General features: G+C 44.6%; 1 protein-coding gene and 1 non-coding gene across 2 annotated transcripts in view; one reads left to right on the top strand and one right to left on the bottom strand.

The window, feature by feature from the left end:
* Nucleotides 1-280: 280 nt before the first annotated feature.
* Nucleotides 281-20,675, top strand: part of MYO5C (myosin VC) — a 108,209-nt gene continuing 87,814 nt past the window's right edge. The window contains exons 1-9 of the mRNA XM_068992431.1: nt 281-409; nt 1,133-1,195; nt 7,898-8,074; nt 10,750-10,915; nt 11,477-11,621; nt 15,006-15,162; nt 17,298-17,441; nt 18,144-18,225; nt 19,426-19,533. Of these exons, the coding sequence (XP_068848532.1) occupies nt 281-409; nt 1,133-1,195; nt 7,898-8,074; nt 10,750-10,915; nt 11,477-11,621; nt 15,006-15,162; nt 17,298-17,441; nt 18,144-18,225; nt 19,426-19,533 (1,171 nt within the window). The remainder of the gene's footprint in view (nt 410-1,132; nt 1,196-7,897; nt 8,075-10,749; nt 10,916-11,476; nt 11,622-15,005; nt 15,163-17,297; nt 17,442-18,143; nt 18,226-19,425; nt 19,534-20,675) is intronic.
* On the bottom strand, nt 2,929-3,001 carry TRNAG-UCC (transfer RNA glycine (anticodon UCC)). The gene has a single exon. It is a non-coding gene; the product is annotated as a tRNA-Gly (tRNA).

Genomic DNA, 20,675 nt, shown 5'->3' with positions numbered 1-20,675 from the left:
GATGTAGGCGTTCTAGCACCTGGTGTCCATTTGGTTGTTAGGGGTGAAGGGAAGGCAGGTGGGGGTGCCCAGCGGTGTCCCAGGTTTCTGATTTGAGAAGTAAGAGAATTGAGGAGGAAGATCGCATTTGAGGCTGGTATAGTGATCACTTGAGCCTGGCATTTGTGTGTCAGAAGACATTTAAGGGGTGACACATGGGAGACAGGTGGAAATGTGACCCACTGAGAGATCTGGGCTGGAAGGCCTCCATGGTGCCGGGGGAGTGGTGGAAGCTGTGGGCATGGCTGAAAAGCTCCAGAAACAGTCTGTCATGAGGAGAGGCCGCGAGGACCTTGGGAGACACGGGAGGAGGCTAGGGAGCGGAGAGGAGCCTGGAGGAATGGCCGAGGTGGAGGATGAGAGAGGGAGTGTGGGGCCACTGCTCTGGCCTGGCTGACCGAGAGTGTGGAGACTCCCTTCCAATTCAGAGTGGCGAGGAAGAAGACCCCCAGCACCCTACACACCGTGTAAAGTCTCCAAGCCATTCAGTGCCTGATGCCGGTAGATCCCTTAAATAGGCAGGAGGCATGAGCAGGTGCCACTCTCATCTCGTCTGAGCATGTGTGGGGGAAGGATGCGGCCTGTCCCTGGGGACATGTCACTTCCTAAGGGTCAGGACCCCTGAAGCCTTTGCCTCCTTCCCCAGCCTCCTGGGCTGGCTGCTGCTAAGTCGCTTCAGTCGTGTCCAACTCTGTGTGACCCCATAGATGGCAGCCCACCAGGCTCCCCCGTCCCTGGGATTCTCCAGGCAAGAGTACTGGAGTGGGGTGCCATTGCCTTCTCTCTGGGCTGGGGCACACCATGATTTCACTCTGTGGGAGGTGGGCCTCTCCTCTCTCCCAGCCCCACTGCAGGCGGCCCTGGAGGGCTTGGCAGGTGCCCAAGTCCAGGGGCACCTGCCCCAATAGGAAGGAGCCATCCTGGGGAGGTCATATGAGAGCTAGTCACATTGTTTGTCCAAATGCTGCAAAGGTAGCTCTCTCTCTGCTTTGAAGTGTGGCCTTGTGGGTCAAGGAATGTGCGGCAGGAGGGCAGAACCTAATGGGTGTAACTGAGGTGGAACTGGGTAAACTTGGGCATGTTTACTTACCAGGTTGGGTCTCAGCTGCAGGGCCCTAAACAGCTGACAGCCTTGCCGGCGGAGACACCAGACTTGGTGGGTTGTGGGCAGCCTGGGGGTCCAGGCCTGAGGAGGACATTTGTGTTCACGCTGGAGAAAAACAGACTTTGGTTTCATGCGACCTGTTACATTTCATGCTACTTTGAGCTGAAACAAACCAGCCTGTGCACTCTCAAGGAGATGGTTGCAGTTGAGAGTTCAGGATTATTTTCTAGGCAGGCTCATTTAATTAACAAGTAGTTCAAAGAAGGAGTCCCAAGCTTTGGCTCCCTGGAGTCCTGGCCTTTGAGATGCCCTGTGTGGTATTGGGTGAGTTACTGACCTCTCTGGGCTGGAGTTTGGGGATCAGCTAAACAAAGGGCTTAGGTTGGCTTAGTGATTTTTGCATCACTTCTCAGAGCCCAAGGATTCCATGGAAAGGCCTGGGGGACCTCAGCTGCAGAACATGGTAGGCTACCACCATTTCGTTTGAAGCAATCTCTAAAAAGAACTTTGACCGACAACTTGGAAAAGACAATCTCCCGGAACACTTTCAGCTATAAAATTCTATAGTGGCCAACTCTTGATAAATGGGATAGTCTCAAATTATTTTTATCATAAAAATATTAGTGATTTCAGTTTTATGAAGTTAGTAATAATGTTTTCGATAGCAGATCTGATGTGAAAAACAGTAGCCCATGGCTACAAGTATGTGTGGAGTGTGGGTGTGGGTGTCTGTGCTTGTGAGGCTTCTGTCCACCTGTTTGCATGGGTGTGTATTTCTAAGTGTGTGTCATCACCTGCCAGGTCATTCTTTTTTAATATTTGTTTATTTATTTGTCTGTGCTGGGTCTTAGTTGCAGCATATGGCATCTAGTTCCCTAACCAGGGATGGAGCCCCAGCCCCCTGTATTGGGTGCATGGAATCTTAACCACTGACCCACCAGGGAAGTCCCTGCCAAGTCATTCTTTTTTTCTCTTTAATATTCAGTTATTTGTTTGGCTGCACTGGGTCTTAGCTGTGGCATGTAGCATCTTTGATCTTTGTTGCAGCACATGGAATCTTTTAGCTTTGGCATGTGAACTCTTAGCTGTGGCATGTGGGATCTAGTTCCCTGACCCCCCACCCCCCTGCATTGGGAGTGTGGAATTGCTAGCCACTGGCCCACCAGGCAAGTCCCTGCTGGGTCATTCTTCCATTTCCTCTCTCTCTCTGTTTCCCTCCCTCCCACCGCACCCCACTCACAAATATTACTCACCCCATGCCACATTTCAGCAAGCTCCTACTCTTAGCTAGCTGTCAAGAATTAAAGCAACCTAGATAACTTAGGGAGTCATGATTGATAATCAAACCAATGATACACATACATTTTTGTTTGATAAGTGAGGTAGCTTATATTAACTAATAGATTAATAAATGTGTGTCTCAACCAACTCTGTCCTAGTCTAGTCCTGGTACCTGAATCTTTGTTTTATACTTATTCTTTATTTCCTTCAACAACTTATTATGAAGATTTAAAGTATACAAAAGAGTTGAAAAAACTTTACAGTCAGCATCTGTCCCACCACCTAGATTGCAGTATGAATATTTGACAGTATTTGTTGTATCGCGTCTGTGCATCCTTCTAAGTCTTCTGTCCACTCCTCAGCCCATCTTATTTTTGGAAGCATTTTAGGGTAATTGCATACATCGATCCATGTCCTCCTAAATATTTCAGTATGCACATTGTTCACAGTTCCATATTCGGTTTTTGGCTTTTGGCCACACCACATGATTTGCAGCATCTTAGTTCTCCGACCAGGGATTGAACCTGAGTGATGGCAATGGAAGTGCCAAGTCCTGGACCACTGGACCACCGGGGAATTTCCAAGAGTTCCATATTTGTTTAGTTCTTTGTGTAAAATTTCCAGACAACAAAATGTACAAATCTTAAGTGTACATCCTCTGAGGTTTGAAAAGTGCTTAACACCTATTAACCAAAACCCCTTCAAGGTATGAAATGTTGCCATAGCCCACAAGAGTACCTCCCTGGATCCACCATACCTGGAGGTGACTATTGTTCTGAGTTTTTCCTCACATTCTATTTGTTTTACTTGTTCTAATACTACATTTAAAGGACTCATACAGAATGTACTCATTTGTGTACAGCTTCTTTAACTCAGTCTAACACTTGGAGATTCACTCATGTTCTTGCTTGTATCAGTAGTTAGTTCTTTTTATTGGTAAGTAGTAGTCCATTGTATGAGGATACCACAGTTTTATGTTTTTTTATTCTCATGGACACAGAGTCTAATTTTCAGCAATTATGAATAAAGTTACTATGAAGTGTTCATGTACAAGTCTTTCTTGTAAACATATTTTTGATTTTTGCCTTGTTTTCTTTTGGCCATGGTGCATGCATGCGGGACCTTAGTTACTTGACCAGGGGTCGAACCTGCGCCCCTTGCAAAAGTCTTACACACTGCCAGGGAAGTCCCATATTTGCCTTTAAAGTTGGCTTAAAGCTCAACATTCAGAAAACGAAGATCATGGCATCTGGTCCCATCACTTCATGGGAAATAGATGGGGAAACAGTGGAAACAGTGTCAGACTGTATCTTTTGGGGCTCCAAAATCACTGCAGATGGTGACTGTAGCCATGAAATTAAAAGACGCTTACTCCTTGGAAGAAAAGTTATGACCAACCTAGATAGCATGTTGAAAAGCAGAGACATTACTTTACCAACAAAGGTGCATTTAGTCAGGCTATGGTTTTTCCAGTGGTCATGTATGGATGCAAGAGTTGGACTGTGAAGAAAGCTGAGCGCCAAAGAATTGATGCTTTTGAACTGTGGTGTCGGAGAAGACTCTTGAGAGTCCCTTGGACTGCAAGGATATCCAACCAGTCCATTCTAAAGGAGATCAGCTCTGGGTGTTCTTTGGAAGGAATGATGCTACAGCTGAAACTCCAGTACTTGGCCACCTCATGCGAAGAGTTGACTCATTGGAAAAGACTCTGATGCTGGGAGGGATTGGGGGCAAGAGGAGAAGGGGACGACAGAGGATGAGATGGCTGGATGGCATCACTGACTCGATGGATGTTGAGTTTGAGTGAACTCTGGGAGTTGGTGATGGACAGGGAGGCCTGGTGTGCTGCGATTCATGGGGTCGCAAAGAGTCAGACACGACTGAGCCACTGAACTGAACTGATTATGATTTACATTACTTATAAAAATAAAATAGACAAAATATAGAGAATATATAAAATCATAGTGAAGAAGAATGAAAAATCATAATTATTGCCCAGAATTTTATGTAACTGAAATAAGTATGATCTCTCAACCTAAAGAAATATTTCCCCATGGTGGAAAGGGACCAGCAGGCCATGGGCCACATGTCAGACCAGGCCATCATTTGGTCATGACGTTTGCCTTCTCAGCTGTCCAGAAGCAGAGATTCACAGAGGACAGTGTCTTGTGGGTGACTGTCCCCAGAGTCAAGGATGGTGCCGGTGCCAGTTCAGTGACCAGGGACTGTACTCAGCAGGATGGCAGGCACTTAGGCAAAAGTGCCTTGACTTTCTCTCCTAAAGGCACAAACATTGCCTGTTACAAGAGTTTACACACTTGACAATTACCTTCAGAAAGTCCATCTGTCCTGGTGAGGGACAATGCCAGAGGACCAACATTTCTTTGGCCTGTGAGTATAAGGAGGTAGAACAGAGGTGCCACTGTAGGCACCAGCCTGAACTGGTTGCTCATCTCAGGTCTGCTTCTGGGGAACCTGGAGTCCCTGAGGCTAGTTTTCTCTGGAAATGAGGGTTAGATGCTGGATGGCCTCTTAGGCTTCATCTAGATCTGGGATGGGTTATGAGCTATCCAGCCTCTGGATTCAGGAATTTTTTTAAGTGCTGCTTCATTTCTCCATGTGAGTGCTTCCCAGTTCTTGTTCCTTTTGGTCTGGTTATGTCTCAGGGCAGAGGGGTATCCTGTATCCCCATTGCTAGAAACCACCGATACGTGAGTTGAGAGATGCAAATATGCACATACGCGCATACAGCTCTAGGCTAGAGATTGGCTGAGTTGGTAAGAAGACCATGTTGACAAACCAGCACTGTGCCAGACACATACATGATAGATGCCTAGGAGTTGAATCTGTAAATTAATGGCTAGATGCATGAATAAACAAGAGAGTAAAAAACAAATAGATGAATGGATGACCATAGAAGAATGTGAGATGTGGGGTCCTGGTCAAAGCAAGCGCAGTCAGTGTATGATGCTGACGGCATGCATGCAGGAGAGAGAAGAATGGCTCGCAGAGTCCTGTCACAGCTGCCTGGTAGGGACATGGCAGTCACTTTGTGTTTCTCTCAAGCAGCATTCAGGAACCACTGGTGGATTCTGGAGAGTGAGACTGCCTGCTTCCCAGTGTATGAGTGTGAATTGTTACATTGCCATAACAACATATCATAGACTGGGTGTTTCAACAACAGAGGTGTATTAATATTTTCTCACAGTTCAGGAGGCCGGACAGCCCACAATCAAGGTGTTGGCAGGGTTGGCGTCTGGTGAGGGTCTTCTGTTTGGTGCAGACAGCTGCCTTCTCACTGTGAACTCCCATAGCCTTTCTTTTTATGCATGCAGGTAGAGAGAGTGTGTTTGCAAGCTCTGCTGTATCTCTTCTTCTTACGACATTAATCCTATCAGACCAGGGCCTTGTTACCTCATTTAGCCTTAATTATACCTCTTAAAGACCCTGTCTCCAACTACACTCACATTGGGTTTAAGGCTTCAACATATGAAGTCTGGGGAGGTGGAACAATTCAGTACATAGCAGTGTGGTTCAAAAGCCTAAGGACTTGTACGTCAGCACAGAGCCCAGTGGGAAACTGAGCTTGGAACTTCTGCGCTTCCCATGGAGGGAATCCCTGGCTGCTGACCAGTGTGGTAAGACTGTGATAACACCACTGGAACAATACTTCCACAGCGTTTTACAAAGTGCCATCAACTACACAGCTACACAGTCTTATTTAATTTTCCTGGCAAACCTATGAAGTAAGTCTTGTGCCCATTTTGCAGATAAGAAAAGTGAGCAGGAAAAGTGTCTGGCCCAGAGCCACATAGTCCATTAGTGGTGAAACAAATCCCTCTGCTTCAACTCATGTCACAGTGCTCAGATCTTCCCACTAAGGGACTCACAGATTTCCTTTCCCCTCCCAGGCTTTCCTTTTCTTTTCAAGATATATTCAGGAGGCTTTGGGAATTCTGTTACTTCTGACACGAAGCAGCTAGACCTGGTGCATTGCAGATACACTAAAAACTACCTCAGGGGCTTTCCTGGTGGCTCAGTGGTAAAGAATCTGCCTGCCAATGCAGGAGACACGGGTTTGATCCCTGATCCAGGAAGATCCTGCCTGCCGCAGAGCAGCTAGGCCCGTGCACCACAACTGTTGAGCCTGTGCTTCCGAGTCCAGGAGCTGCAACTGCTGAAGTCTGAGTGCCCTAGAGCCTGTGCTCTGCAACAAGAAGCCACCGCAATGAGAAGCCTGTGCGCTGCAGCTAGAGAGGAGCCCCTGCTCTCCAGTTACAGGCAAGCCCACATGGCAGTGAAGACCTAGCACAGCCAACAAATAAACTTTAAAAATTATTAAAAATAAGTTACCTCGGGCTTCCTTTGTGGTTCAGCTGGTGAAGAATCTGCCTGCAATGTGGGAGACCTGGATTTGATTCTTGGGTTGAGAAGATCCCCTGGAGAAGGGAAAGGCTGCCCACTCCTGTACTCTGCCCAGGAGAATTCCATAGACTCTATAGTCCATGGGGTTGCAAAGAGTTGGACACAACTGAGCGACTTTCACTTTCAAAAATTACGTCACAAGCAAAAATTAGGTAAAAGTATTTCTAGTGAACTTCAGTTCAGTTGCTCAGTCATGTCTGACTCTTTGTGACCCCATGGACTGCAGCATGCCAGGCTTTCCTGTCCATCACCAACTCTTGGAGTTTACTCAAACTCATGTTCATTGAGTCAGTGATGCCATCCAACTATCTCATCCACTGTTGTCCCCTTCTCCTCCCGCCTTCAATATTTCCCAGCATCAGGGTCTTTTCAAATGAGTCAGTTCTTCGCATCAGGTGGCCAAAGTATTGGAGTTTCAGCTTCAGCATCAGTACTTCCAATGAATATTCAGGACTGATTTCCTTTAGGATGGACTGGTTGGATCTCCTTGCAGTCCAAGGGACTCTCAAGAGTCTTCTGCAACACCACAGTTCAAAAGCATCAATTCTTTTGTGCTCAGTTTTCTTTATGGTCCAACTCTCATATACATACATGACTACTGGAAAAACCATAGCTTTGACTAGACAGACCTTTGTTGGCAAAGTAATGTCGCTGCTTTTTAATATGCTCTCTAGGTTGGTCATAACTTTTCTTCCAAGGAGCAAATGTCTTTTAATTTCATGGTTGAAGTCACCATCTGCAGTGATTTTGGAGCCCCAAAAATAAAGTCTGCCACTGTTTTCACTGTTTCCCCATCTGTTTCCCATGAAGTGATGGGACCAGATGCCATGATCTTCGTTTTCTGACTGTTGAGTTTTAAGCCAACTTTTTCACTCTCTTTCAGTTTCATCAAGAGGCTCTTTAGTTCTTCACTTTCTGCCATAATGGTGGTGTCATCTCCATATCTGAGGTTATTGATATTTCTCCCAGCAATCTTGATTCCAGCTTGTGCTTCATCTAGCCCAATGTTACTGACCTAAGTGAACAGAGAAAACTCCCTGAGTCTAGTCATCTAATGATTGGTATTTTGCTTTTAATTTGCTGAAATTAAACCTGTCTTATTCTCTTGGTCAGTACAACAGGGTTTGGATTCCTGATTCTGAAGAAGTTTGGAAGTCTGCTGAAATAGCAAAGGACTATAGAGTTGGTAACAAAGTTTTGCAACTCCTGCTGGAGGATGGAACGGTGAGGGTCCTTGGTCTTGGCTATGTATAAAAGAGGAACCGTGGGTGTATACAGGAGGGACAGGCAAATGTTGCTGTGGGTGCAGCCCACGGGTGGGCACATGAGGGGCAGCTGCTGCTGTGGTTCCAGCTGTATTTTTATGCCCCTCCCACCTGCCCTGCCCCCACCGCACACTACCTTAAGATATCAAGTTTCCTACATCAACCGAGTCTCTCTCTGGAGTGAGAAACAGTAGGTAAGTCTGTGTTCTGCGCTGCCTTTCTGGGGATTCAGCAATGTTGGGAGGATGCTGAAATACGATTTTATTTTGGTTTTATGAGTCTCAGCACAGAGACTGGGTGAAGATGAGAAACTTGGAGAGGAAGTTATTTGAGTCATTGAGCTATGAAGACATCTTACTAGATCCACAGCTAGGCTGACCTTAGGTTTTTAGAATCAAGTCTTTGGGTGCAGAGCTGGACAAAGGATTTTCATGATCTATCTGGATGTGGGAGTTAGTCTGGGGAATATCACGTGAATATTAAAGTGAATTTCCAAGGTATGGAAATGTCTCTTAGAGACAGAACATGATATTGCCCATCAATCAGACTGTCCTGGATTCGAGAGTCATTTCCTGAGATTCTGGGAAGGGAGACAAAGCAGTTTAAAAAGGGCACATGCTCTAGAATCAGACTATCTGGATTCAAGTCCTACCGCAGCCACTCACTAAGTCTGTGCCCGTGAGTCCTCACCTTTGTCACAGGGCAGCTGAAGTTAGCGGCAGCAGGACCTCACAGGGCTGCTGGAGATCAGGTGAGATCATGCTTGGGGGCATATGCAGAAGCAGGGGATGAGGCCGAGATGCTGTTATTTCCTCTTAGCCTTCCCATTCCCAGCAGATACTCCTGGGGTGGAGGGGGCAATTGTTGAGTCTCAGTCATCTGATTAGGGATCAGATGGCTTTGGAGAGAAAAATCTCAGGGTGGCAGCTGCAGTGGCAGTGTGCTGCTTTCGTAACATGAGCAGGGCTTCAGGTGGCCACATTCCTGGCCCTGAACCAGCTGCCCGGATGGAGGAGGAGGGGGAGAGGCAGGTAAGGTGATAGGTGGCCGCACTGCGCTTTAGCTAACCCATTGTCTGTACCATGAAGGACAAAGCCTGCTTTGTGTAAGAAAATGGCACCTCTGTCTCCCACAGTCAATCTCGTTCTTCACATTCACATTTTCCCCCTCCCCCAAAGACTGTCTATTCCATTTGTCTTTCCCTCTCTGTTTCTTTTACGCATAAAATGTACACACGTGCACACACACACAGTGGCTGAACTGGAAAAGGAGGTTGTTGATTTGAAACAGATAACAGAAAAACTCAGGAAAAGTAAAAAATTATGAGTAGCAATTTTCTTTATCTTATTCTTGAAAGTGTGTAGGTTAAGAATAGCCTGTTTGGGGCAGGTCCATAACATAATTGCATTGATAATGAGCAGGCAGCTGCTCTGGGGACCTGTGCCCAGTTGTCCTGGACTGCCCCAAGCTGCTCTCCTTATGGAAAACAGCCCAACAAATCAAACCCCCCGCCAGCACTGACTGGAGGCGTCATGACACAGGCGTCAGATGCAGCCAGACGCATGTTAACTGAGTGACCTTGGACAAGGATCTTAACCCCTCTGAATCTGTCTCCTCAAGTCTCAGTCTGAGATGCCATGCCCTCCTTGGAGAGCAGTTTTGAGGATCAAATGGAAACCAGTGCAGAGTACTTGGCCCAGGGGCTGCAGAGCAGGTTCTTGCTAAGGGGCAGCTGGCTCAGCTTTTGCATCTTGTGCCTTCCTTGGAAGGAAGGCAGCCCGGGAACGTGGAAGAGAAGCAAGCCTGCTGGGTGACTTTGCTCAAGTCACTTCTCAAAGCTGAGAAATGAAAGTACAGGAAGGTAGAACAGGTGGTAAAAAGGGCCCTTAATACTCTAACACCTACAAGACCCACAAGACCTTTATTCTGCTCAGGCAGTTACTTCCAGAATATGCACTGGTGAAATCCCACAGAAGAGGGGCCATCCTGAGCCGGTTACTCAGCCCAGGGCTGAGGTTGATGGAAACAGGCAGCCCTGCAGCAGGAGACGTGTGCCCCTGGGAACACAGGCAGCTGCAGACAGGAGTCACCTGCACAGGGAGCAGCCCACAGACACCCACATCGGCTCCTTTGGACACTCCTCACCACCGAGAATGTCAGCTTCATTCATACAGAGACCCAGTAACTTTAGAGCTTCAATGGACCTTAGATCACTGAGTCAGTTAGCAACAGAACCTTGTTTTCAAATGAAAATGTATGTGGCACCCAGCAGCTGAATCACATACAAATAGAGCCCCTGTGTCAGAAATTGGATGGGGTACCCAGGTCCCTGGCCATATGGCTTCCCTGTCACCCCTCATTGAGGGTTCTGTAGTTCTGAGGACCCCCGATCCAGTCTAGCCCATCTTTTCACAGATGACAGAAGAGACCCAGAGAGGGTAAGTGACACACCCTAGGGCACACAGTCAATACCTTGATCCCCTGGCTCCTAAAAGTCAGATTATTTTCTCACTGCTATACATACATTTGTTTTCCAGAGTGCCAAAGAGGGGTAGATAGGAAAGAGAACAGTGATTCAGCAGAAACACTCCAAATCTTTTACTTCCAGAACTTTAATTTCATCTTTGTCCAAAGGAGCTGGATTATTCCGTTGATCCTGAATGTCTGCCTCCACTTCGAAATCCTGACATCCTCGTGGGTGAGAACGACCTCACAGCCCTCAGCTACCTCCATGAGCCCGCGGTGCTCCACAATCTCAGAATCCGTTTTGCAGAATCCAAACTCATTTACACCTACAGCGGTAAGGAAAGCAATTTCAGGAGAGCAGGAATAACACTAAAATTTAACACTTGCTGTCTAGAGCATCCTGATTACGTTTTAGATTATGTTTACATTGGAAATGTTGACTTCTGCCAAAATGTGTAATCACACCTAAACATTTGCCCAGATTTCTCTCTAAAAGGTACAGACATCTGAACTTAGAGAATCTGTTATAAAATGAACTATCTCGGTGGGAAGAGTCCTCAACAAAAACTAAGCTTGGACTACCAAGAAAAATGTATGTGGGTAAAGCTTGTGTTTGAGTTTCTATTGGATATAATAAGTTTACTACTGGAGCAATATTATCATTATGTTTACGCTGAGGATGGTAAGAGCCTCTCAGTTTTAGTGCATTGCCATCTGTCGTCTTGTCTAACCTTAAGAGTGGCCTGGAAATGTAGGTGACATCAGCAGGGAACTGAGACTCAGAGCATAAAGTGACCTATGCAGAGTCACACCGCAGGTTTAATAAGTGGCTGATCTGAAAGTTTCTCAAAACACCTGAGGAGGTGACATCACTGCATCCAACATCTTTCCTCAGGAATCATCTTGGTGGCCATGAATCCTTACAAGCAGCTGCCGATATATGGAGATCCCATCATCCACGCCTACAGCGGGCAGAACATGGGCGACATGGACCCGCACATATTTGCCGTGGCGGAAGAGGCATACAAGCAGATGGCCAGGTGGGGCTTCCTCTTATTCTGCCAATGCTCCTACATTTCCTGGGCCCTCAGAGTGGCAGGGAGACAGCTGGCCCAGTCTCTAAGAGTGGCCCTCAGGGCCTTCCCTGATGGCCCAGTGGTTAAGAATCTACCTTGTAATGCAGGGGGATGTGGGTATGATCCCTGGTCTAGGAACCAGACATGTTGCGGAACAACTAAGCCCACTGCTACAACTAGGGAGTCCACGTGCCACAAAGTTCCTGCATGCTGTTCCTAAGACCAAGAGCTAAACAAATAATTATTTTTAAGTGACCATCAGGCTGGAGGGGGTGCTTGGTAGGGCAGACTGACTTGTACTGAAGAGCAAATGTTAGATATAGCTGACCTGTCTCCACCAAGCCTCCTGCTTTTACTCCTTCAGGGTAGTCCTGTCGCTCCTACCAACCTGGGAATAGTCAATGCTTTTCTTGCAATGTGTTTGGTTGGAAGAAAATGGATTTTTTCTCCACTATGACATGTTTAGGCTTTTTTACCCAGCCAAGGCAGAAGACTCTAATGATAGATGAGCACAGGTTTTAGCTGTAGGATATTTGAAGTTTTATGCTAATTTTGCCTTTTCTTTCTTGTGTGGTATGTGAAGTTCTTATTTTGTTAGCCCAGGACGAGGCACTGTGCACACACTCCCACACATCACCCTGAGTGCCCTCAAAAGAGCCCATGATGAGGATGCCGAGGCAGTGGTCAGACAACTGAGATTTGAAGCCACCTACCCAAGGTCACTCAGCAAGAGAAAGACAGAGCTGGGATTTTCCCTCAGATTTCTAGATTCCATATGTAATTTCTTTTCCTCATAACTATTCTGTTTTATCTTCAACATCCTAATCTGTAAAAGGATCTTTGCAGATCCTTACAGTTTGCAAAAGAACTTTCACAGACAGTGGTCTCATTTGAGTCTGGAAACACCTCTGTGAAGTCTTCTGAGCTGCCATCATTTCCTTATTTCCAGATCAAATCTTGAGACACAGGACCTGAATCTGCTACTATTTACTGCATAACCCTGGACACAGCCCTGAGCTCCCTCAGCTTCAGGGTCCTCATCTGTGAGCTGGATGCTCAGTGACTTAAGCAAGATAGAAATGCATGATTCTCTCATGCAGAAAAGTCTGATGGGTAGTCCAGGGCTAGCATGCCACCTCTACCAAGTCATCAGGGACCCAGTACTTTCCAGCATTCTGATCCTTGGGGCAGGATCCACATCCTCAGAGCCAAGCTAGTGCTCAGCCCTCTTCTCTCTTTTCTAGGCTACAGAGTGTTCCAGGGAAAGGGTGTGTCCCTCCTGGTTAAGGAGCCCTCCCAGAAGCCCCACAGAGCACTTCTGCTCATAGCTTATTGGTCAGGATCTACTCATATGACTGTGCCCAGCTGCAAGGGAGGCTGGGATATGTAGTCTTTTGTATGGGCAGTAACATGCCCACTAAGAACTGGACCTTAGACCCTAAGAAGCATGAGGAGGATAACTGTTGGGTCTAGAATTATCAATTAATAACCAATCACCTGGGACACCTGAACCCCATGTCCTCAAGCTCAGCAGGTATCCTTCATGCTCCAGTCAGGCCATGAGGGACTCTGTGACTCCCTCTTCTTTTTTTTTTTCCCCCCTCTTCTTTGAAACACATCAGAGGCTGGGAGACAGGCCGGCTTTGCTCTTGAGGACACCAACTGGCCTCGAACCTGCCATCCCTACTCAGGTGCTGTGACAAATGATGTAAATTCTCCCCCTTTCCTGAGCCCTGGTGGTAGCATGGAGACTCATGAGCAGAGGGCAGCCAAGCCTGACAGTGCCAGAAAATAAAAGATCTTGAAGGTTCCCCCCAAAGTTGCCAGTTACCTTGGCTTTTGCTGCAGCAAGTTTTCTTTCAATCCTAAGACACCATGGTTCTAGGATTTACCCTGGCCCCTGCAGGTCTCCAGGGTATCAGCAAGACTAGAATCTGTGTGCCTCAGAGCATACAGGACTACTCCTGGGTGTCAATAGCATGAGCTTATTGGAGCTTCAGAGCTGAGCCAGGTTCAAGCTTGAAGAGCCAGTTTCCTCTGGAGGCCTGTCTAACTGCAATAGCGGAATTGAACATAAAGCAGGCTCTTGTTGGACTTGTGGATACTACACTGGGAATCAGGAGAGCTGGCTTCAGTAACCCCAGGGTGTCATTCATGTCCTCAGCATCTTAGCGTCCTCTGTGGAACCAGGGACTGTCTCTCTGATGTCCTCTCCAGAGTTCCCAGGGAGGCTGTGTGTTCTGTGCATCACCGAGTCACTGTTATATTCATCTGTAAAATGGGTATATAGTATGTGGTTTAGGATTTTTGTGAGGTTTAAATGAGAATCCTTGTAAATTATTCACCAAGAACCTGACACACAAGTGGTGCTAGGATGGCACTGTAATAAGTTTCTACCATCATCATCTTATGACATGAAAAGTTCAGTGCATTTTTTTAAGATCTCCATGTTATATAACAGAGTATATTGGCTTATGGAGCACACGTTTCCAGGCACATCTCAAGTAATTGTTCTCAAATAATGTCTTAAAAATGTTTTTATATTTAAATGAAAGGAAAAAGGACATGACATAGGCCTGAGACTGCTGTCCTTAGAGACTTACGTGCAAGTTTGGCCCATGGTGAGCCTCTGGGAACTTGGATTTCAGGAGGGTTCATAGAATTTCCTAATTGCTGAGTAACAATTATGAGTGGTCACTATACCTAAACTGTTCGTGTGAACAAGGTGGTTCAGGCTGAACATCCACTTTCCTTCTGGGCATCTGGAATTTTGGTATGTGATCAGAGAAGATACCTATGTGACTAGCCCCCAATAAAAACCCTGGACACTGAGTCTCTATTGAGCGTCCTGGGCAAACAGTGTTTCCCATGTATTGTCATAGTTCGTTGCTGGAGGAAGTAAGTACATCCTGCATGACCCCCCGGGGAGAGGACTCTTAGAAGTTCACACCTGGCTTCCTCTGGATCAGCCCATGTGCCATTTACGCTCGCTGATTTGCTCTGTCTCCTGGAGTACTAAGTCTTAACCATGAGTACAAACGTGTGCTGAGACCTGTGAGTCCTCCTGGTGGATCACTGGTCTGGGATTGCCCTTGGAAACTCTCAATACAGGGGACACAGCAGGAGACAGAGTTGTGTGTTCAGCAGGATCACAGAGAAAGCAGGATCACAGAGAAAAAGACTAGAAGGAAATTCACTGGCATGTTAAAAAAGTTACTTTAGCATGATAAAACCAAGTCCCTTCTTCTGACTTATCTGCACTTTTAATAGTGTGCGTATATTGCCTTTTTAATGGGAATAAATTAACATTTTAAAAGAATTTTTAAAAAATCCTTTTGTTTGCCTTAGAAACAATAAAAACCAGTCAATAATTGTAAGTGGGGAGTCGGGTGCTGGAAAGACAGTGTCTGCTCGCTATGCCATGAGGTACTTTGCCACCGTCAGCAAGTCCGGCAGTAACGCTCACGTGGAAGACAAGGTCCTAGCATCAAACCCCATAACTGAGGTGGGTACCCTGTGGGGATGGGGCGCGGGGACAGAGGTGTGTATATGGAGAGGTGGCTGGTTCATGTATATAGGTGGACCTTGTTTTATCATGCTTTGCTTGATTGTGCTTTACAGATATTTATTTTTGTTTTTTTAAAAAAACTAACTGAAGATTTATGGCAGCTCTGTCAAGCAAGTCTATCAGCTCATTTTTCCAACAGCCTGTGCTTATTTTTTGTCTCTATGTCATGTTTTGATAACTCACGGTGTTTCAAACCCTCCACCAGCAAAAAGGTTATGGCTTGTTAAAGGGTCAAATGATGGTTAGCATTTTTTTTTAGCAAAAAAAAAATTTATTAAAGGTGTGTACATTGTTTTTTTAGATACAATGCTATTTCACAGTTAATACACTATATAGTGCAAACATAACTTTTATCTGCACTGGGAAACCAGAAAATTCATGTGACTTTTATTGTGACATGTGCTTTATTGCAGTGGTCTGGAACCAAACCCATAGAATCTTCAAGGTATGCCTGTATGTGGTCCTTTAAAGACCAAAGAAGTAAGGGCAGGAAAGAGCCAGGAAGTCTGTTCCCTGGTGGGATTTGTAGGAGACTGGAGCACGGATTGCTGCTTACAAAGCTTCTCTGCTCTACCTACTGGGCTAGAAGTTCCACCATCAGGATTTTAGGAGTCCCCTGTTTATATTTATATCCCAGGGAAATTTCCTCAACCACAGACACAGCTGGTACACCGAGACCAGCAGTGTTCTCTAGGCAACCAACACCAACTTTCATAAGTTGATTTTTAAATATTTAGGAATTTTTTTGCAAGTTGTTGTTAAAGCCTTGGTAGTTTGAAATCAGTCGTGGTGGAAGTATTTACACCTTTCAAATTGGCAAATGTCACATATCCAGGCTCTTCCTCCTCCCTTCCCCAAGACTGACTCATTAGCACACCACTGACTTGGGCAGACATATGGGCAAGGCCACCTATGATGGCACCAAGGAGTAAGGAGACAGCCCTCAAGGAAGAAAGAGCATCTGACAGCTCAGGGGAGAGGGAAATGAATCGATTTGGATTTATTTGGAAGTGTAGCAAATAGTTAAGACTGTTAGATTCTTAAACCTTTTCTTTCTGCTCTCTGGAATCAAAATCCTCAACGAATATTTATCAGACCACCTATTTTGTTCAAGTCACTGCGCCTGATAATACAGGAAGTAAGGAAAAGATTAAGGTCCAATCCCCAAGTTTTAAGACTCCTCTAACATAGCATATTTTAAACTTAAATAGAAAGGTAAATCACAACCCAAGATAGCTATAAAAAGGTTGTCAAGAAACACTACACTGTTAAATGCCCACAGGATAACATTGTGTGGCTGTTTCTTTAGGGTTGGTCTCACCTGCAGTTATAAGCTCCATGAAGGCGGGACCATGTTTACTTGGTTCATCTTCACCTACCAAGCATGTGGCCCATGGCAGGTGCTGAGTAAACATATGTTGTCTGAAAGTATAATGACCTGAACAGGAGCGCAGTATTTGTGCATAGGAAAGGTACTTTGATATGGAGGGTGCCCAGGAAGGGAGAGGGCAAGAGGAGAGACAGAAGTCAAGAGTAGAAGTAAAAAGCAACAGTCATGCTCAGTGTGGGAGGGATGGGAGAGGGCTGTGTTTTGGTTGAGTAGAAAGTTTGAGTAGGGAAGTGATAAGGACAAAAATAAAGGTTGGATGAAGGAAGTGGACTTTAAGCATCTCTAATATTTTAGGCATAGATGAGTTGAGACACTTTATATTGGTACTATCTCATTTAATCCTCCCAACTCTGTAAGATGCATCCTTATATTACAGATAGAGAAACTGAGACTTAGAAAGATGCTTGCTAGCATCACACAGATAGTAAAAATGAACCTGGGGCCATTAAACATCAGAACCCATGCTTTCCCTGATCCTGCTCAGTGTCTACCAGTAAGATTGAGGAGAGCCTTGAAGTAAAATTGAGGAGAGCTAAGGATATGTTTCATTCTTTGCAAGCCCCTGCCTTCCAGCCTCCCTCTCTAATCAGATCTTCGCCTAGCATACAGGATTGGATTTTACTATAACTGCTCCGTGAATATGGATGCAGAGGTTTTTTAATGTTGTTGCTCTGTTTTGTAGGCTGTTGGAAATGCCAAGACCACCCGCAATGACAACAGCAGTCGGTTTGGGAAATACACGGAAATTAGTTTTGATGAGAGAAATCAAATTACAGGAGCGAACATGAGAACTTACCTGCTGGAGAAATCCAGAGTTGTCTTTCAAGTAAGGATAAAAATATTAGTTAAATTTCCTTTTTCCCGACTTTTATAGTGTGGCTCACATTTATGTATTCATTAGACAACCTATGTTGTTTGGTGACTTGAAGTAGAATTTTCCTCTTTCATTTGCAATGTGTGTTATTTTTTTCTGTTTCTTAAAAATGAAAGTTGATGATAAGTACAGTGTCAGTAGAATTTCACAATCAAGGGAAAAGTTTATGACTTTCAATTTTAAGCACTTTAAAAATTCTTAGCATTTAATGATTGTTTGTCTTTCTAGAACACAAAAACTACTTAAAATAGACCAAGTTGTTAGTTTTTTTGTATTAGGAAGAGAATGAGATCAGAGCTAGTGAGGTGGGGTTTAAGAGAAAGATTCTTCTGTCCATAAAATGGAGAAAATTTTCTTCATTTTGACGCAGAAGGAGAGAAAGTAAGCCTTGTATTGCAAGGAGTTTCTTTAAAATTTCAGCTAGTACAAATTACATTATTCCCGTTTCGTAGAATGTTTTTGTTTAATACAATTTTCTCTGAGGTGGTTATTTGGAAGGCGATCTTGGACCACCATGTTGGGTCACAGCAAAAACGCAGGTAGATGTCCATATCCGTGAGATCAGATTAGCCATCTAAGACCCCCTTATGGAAAACCTCACATTTTCATTTGTAAAGGTCTGGTGTGATTTCAGGATTCCTCTTTATTTTACAGTCAGAAAATGAACGAAATTACCACATTTTCTATCAGCTTTGTGCATCTGCACAGCAGTCGGAATTTAAACATCTTAAATTAGGTAAGTAATGCATGGTGTGTAGAAGAGTCTCTTTTTTTGTGTAAGAATTTAAATTCTAGGTTAATCTCGTCTTCTTATAATAACATCACTTTTAAAAAGTATTCTGTCCAAAAACATAAGATCATTCAGTTCCAGGAGTGGAATTGATGCATTTAACTAAGAAGATAGATTAGTTAGGGGCAGATTGGTCCAGGAATCAGGTATCCTTCAACTCCAGGGTTCTTTTCAAAGCTCCAGACCAATGGAGATCATCCATCTAGAATCACCTGAAGAAGGCTTCTGACCACTGGGACTTACTGATCTAAGTCCTCAAATTTTATTTTTTATCTGAATTTCCTTGGATGGTAATTTTTCTAAGGTATGACATATTTCCCTTTCTCCTAAGACAGAGTATCTATGTCATAATTTGAACATCCTTGAAGATTCAAAATCATTATTAATTGTAATCATAATTAATGAGCCACTTTTCCTTTAGTGCAAACAGCCCAACTCCTGTGGTACCTCAGCTCTCCTGTCTTGGTCGCCCAGGCTGAGTTGGTAGATAGAATTGTCTAGTGTATTGGAGTTGAATGCACGCTCTCTAATCCTGAAGAATTTGCTTGCACTTGTAGAATCTAAGTTTCTTCGGATGTTATATAATGATAGTATCCATGCCTTATCTGCCAAACAGAATGCAAATAGTGAATGTGGAAGGGCTTTCTGAAGTGTCACTTACTATTATTTAGGTGTACATCTGGGCTGCCATCTATGGGGTCACACAGAGTCAAACATGACTAAGCAACTTACCAGCAGCAGCAGCAGGTTATTATCTTGACCATGGTGATGTTTTTATAACAGTATACATATATCAAAACTCATCAAGTTTTCTACAAGTTTTTCTACATCAAGTTTTCTACATTCAATGAACCTCAGTAAAGCTATATGAAATTGTTAGCTGTGGGAACAAAAACCATGTGTTCTGGAGTCAGGCCTGCATTTTACTTCTCACTCTGCCACAGTCACTATTTGACTGTGAGCGGGCTATTTCACTTTTCTGAGCCTCAACTTCTGAGTCAGCAACGCAGAATTCTAAGGAGTCAGTGGAAACACATTTGTGAAGTGCTTAATATAGCACACTAAGTGTGAACTGCTCTTCTTGCTTCTGATAAACATGTATGTTCACCTTCTTGTGTCACAAACATCATGATCTTTTCATTTCAGGGAGTGCAGAAGAATTTAATTATACGCGAATGGGGGGCAGTACGGTCCTTGAGGGTGTGAATGACAGAGCCGACATGATAGAGACTCAGAAGACCTTCACACTGCTGGGTGAGCGAAAACATCTGTCCCAGGCATGGCCGTCTTCTCTAAGAATGCGGGCATGCGCAGCATGCGTGTGTTCTGAAGACATCTGATCTATTCTAAGTTTAGGATGTGGTTGTTGTGTTAGTTGCTCAGTTGTGCCCAACTCTTTGTGACCCCATGGACTGTAGCCCACCAGGCTCCTGTGTCCATGGGATTCTCCAGGCAACTGGAATGGGTTGCCATTCCTTTCTCCAGGGGATCTTCCCAACCCAGGGATCAAACTCAGGTCGCCTGCTTTGCAGGTTGATTCTTTTACCATCTGAGCCACCAGGGAAGCCCAATTTTAGGATGAGTCAATCAAAAAACATATTTAGAGGCCAAATGATCTAGATTGTGCATTTCCCTTGACGGATCTAGACATCAACTCCTTTGCACTCAGGCTCACTGGCTTGCTGTGAGAAGCATGAGCCATAAACCCTGTGGATGCTCATGAGCTCTTCCAGGCTGACTACAGAGAAGACAGGTGAAAGAAAAGGTCTGAATCAGTTTAGAGGTGTGATGTTGAGCCTACTTGGCCTTGACAGGTATCCTAATGATCATGGTAAAATAAGGGACACCTATATGGAGTTCACTATGCACCAAGCACCATTCTAAATACTTTGTTACCTGTATTAATTCATTTAAACCTTATAACCACCTTATGAGGTAGATGCTTTCTTTTTTTTTTTTTTTTTTGCTTTTACAATAGGAAAACTGAGGCATGGGGATAGTAAGTGATTTACCCAAGGTTGGGGTGGCTAATAAAGACCAGAACTGGCATTTATACTCAGGGTCTTTAGACATCTCATTTGTATACAGAAAACCTGATCTTTAATTGCTAGGATGCTGACCCAGGTGAAGTAGGTACTCTTCACTGTTTTCCCACCTTGCCTTTCCCCCATGGAGCTCAAGTTTGAAAAGACTACAAGTGATGTTTATAAAAATAGCCATTCACTTTCCCATTTTGTATTAGTCTAGACATACATACAAAACTGCCAGTCAAAGCTTCTGATGAATGTGAGACTATAGACCATTTTTACATCTTACAGAAAATATTTATCTCTTATTAGCCCTAGCTGTTTTCATTGTTGTGGCCTAGTTGATGATATTTGAATGCAAAAGGCAAA

This window comes from Capricornis sumatraensis, chromosome 2 (assembly GCF_032405125.1).
Source record: "Capricornis sumatraensis isolate serow.1 chromosome 2, serow.2, whole genome shotgun sequence".
NCBI classification, from domain to species: domain Eukaryota; kingdom Metazoa; phylum Chordata; class Mammalia; order Artiodactyla; family Bovidae; genus Capricornis; species Capricornis sumatraensis.
Note: the sequence above shows the minus strand (reverse complement) of the source record. Positions and strands in the feature narration are given on the sequence as shown.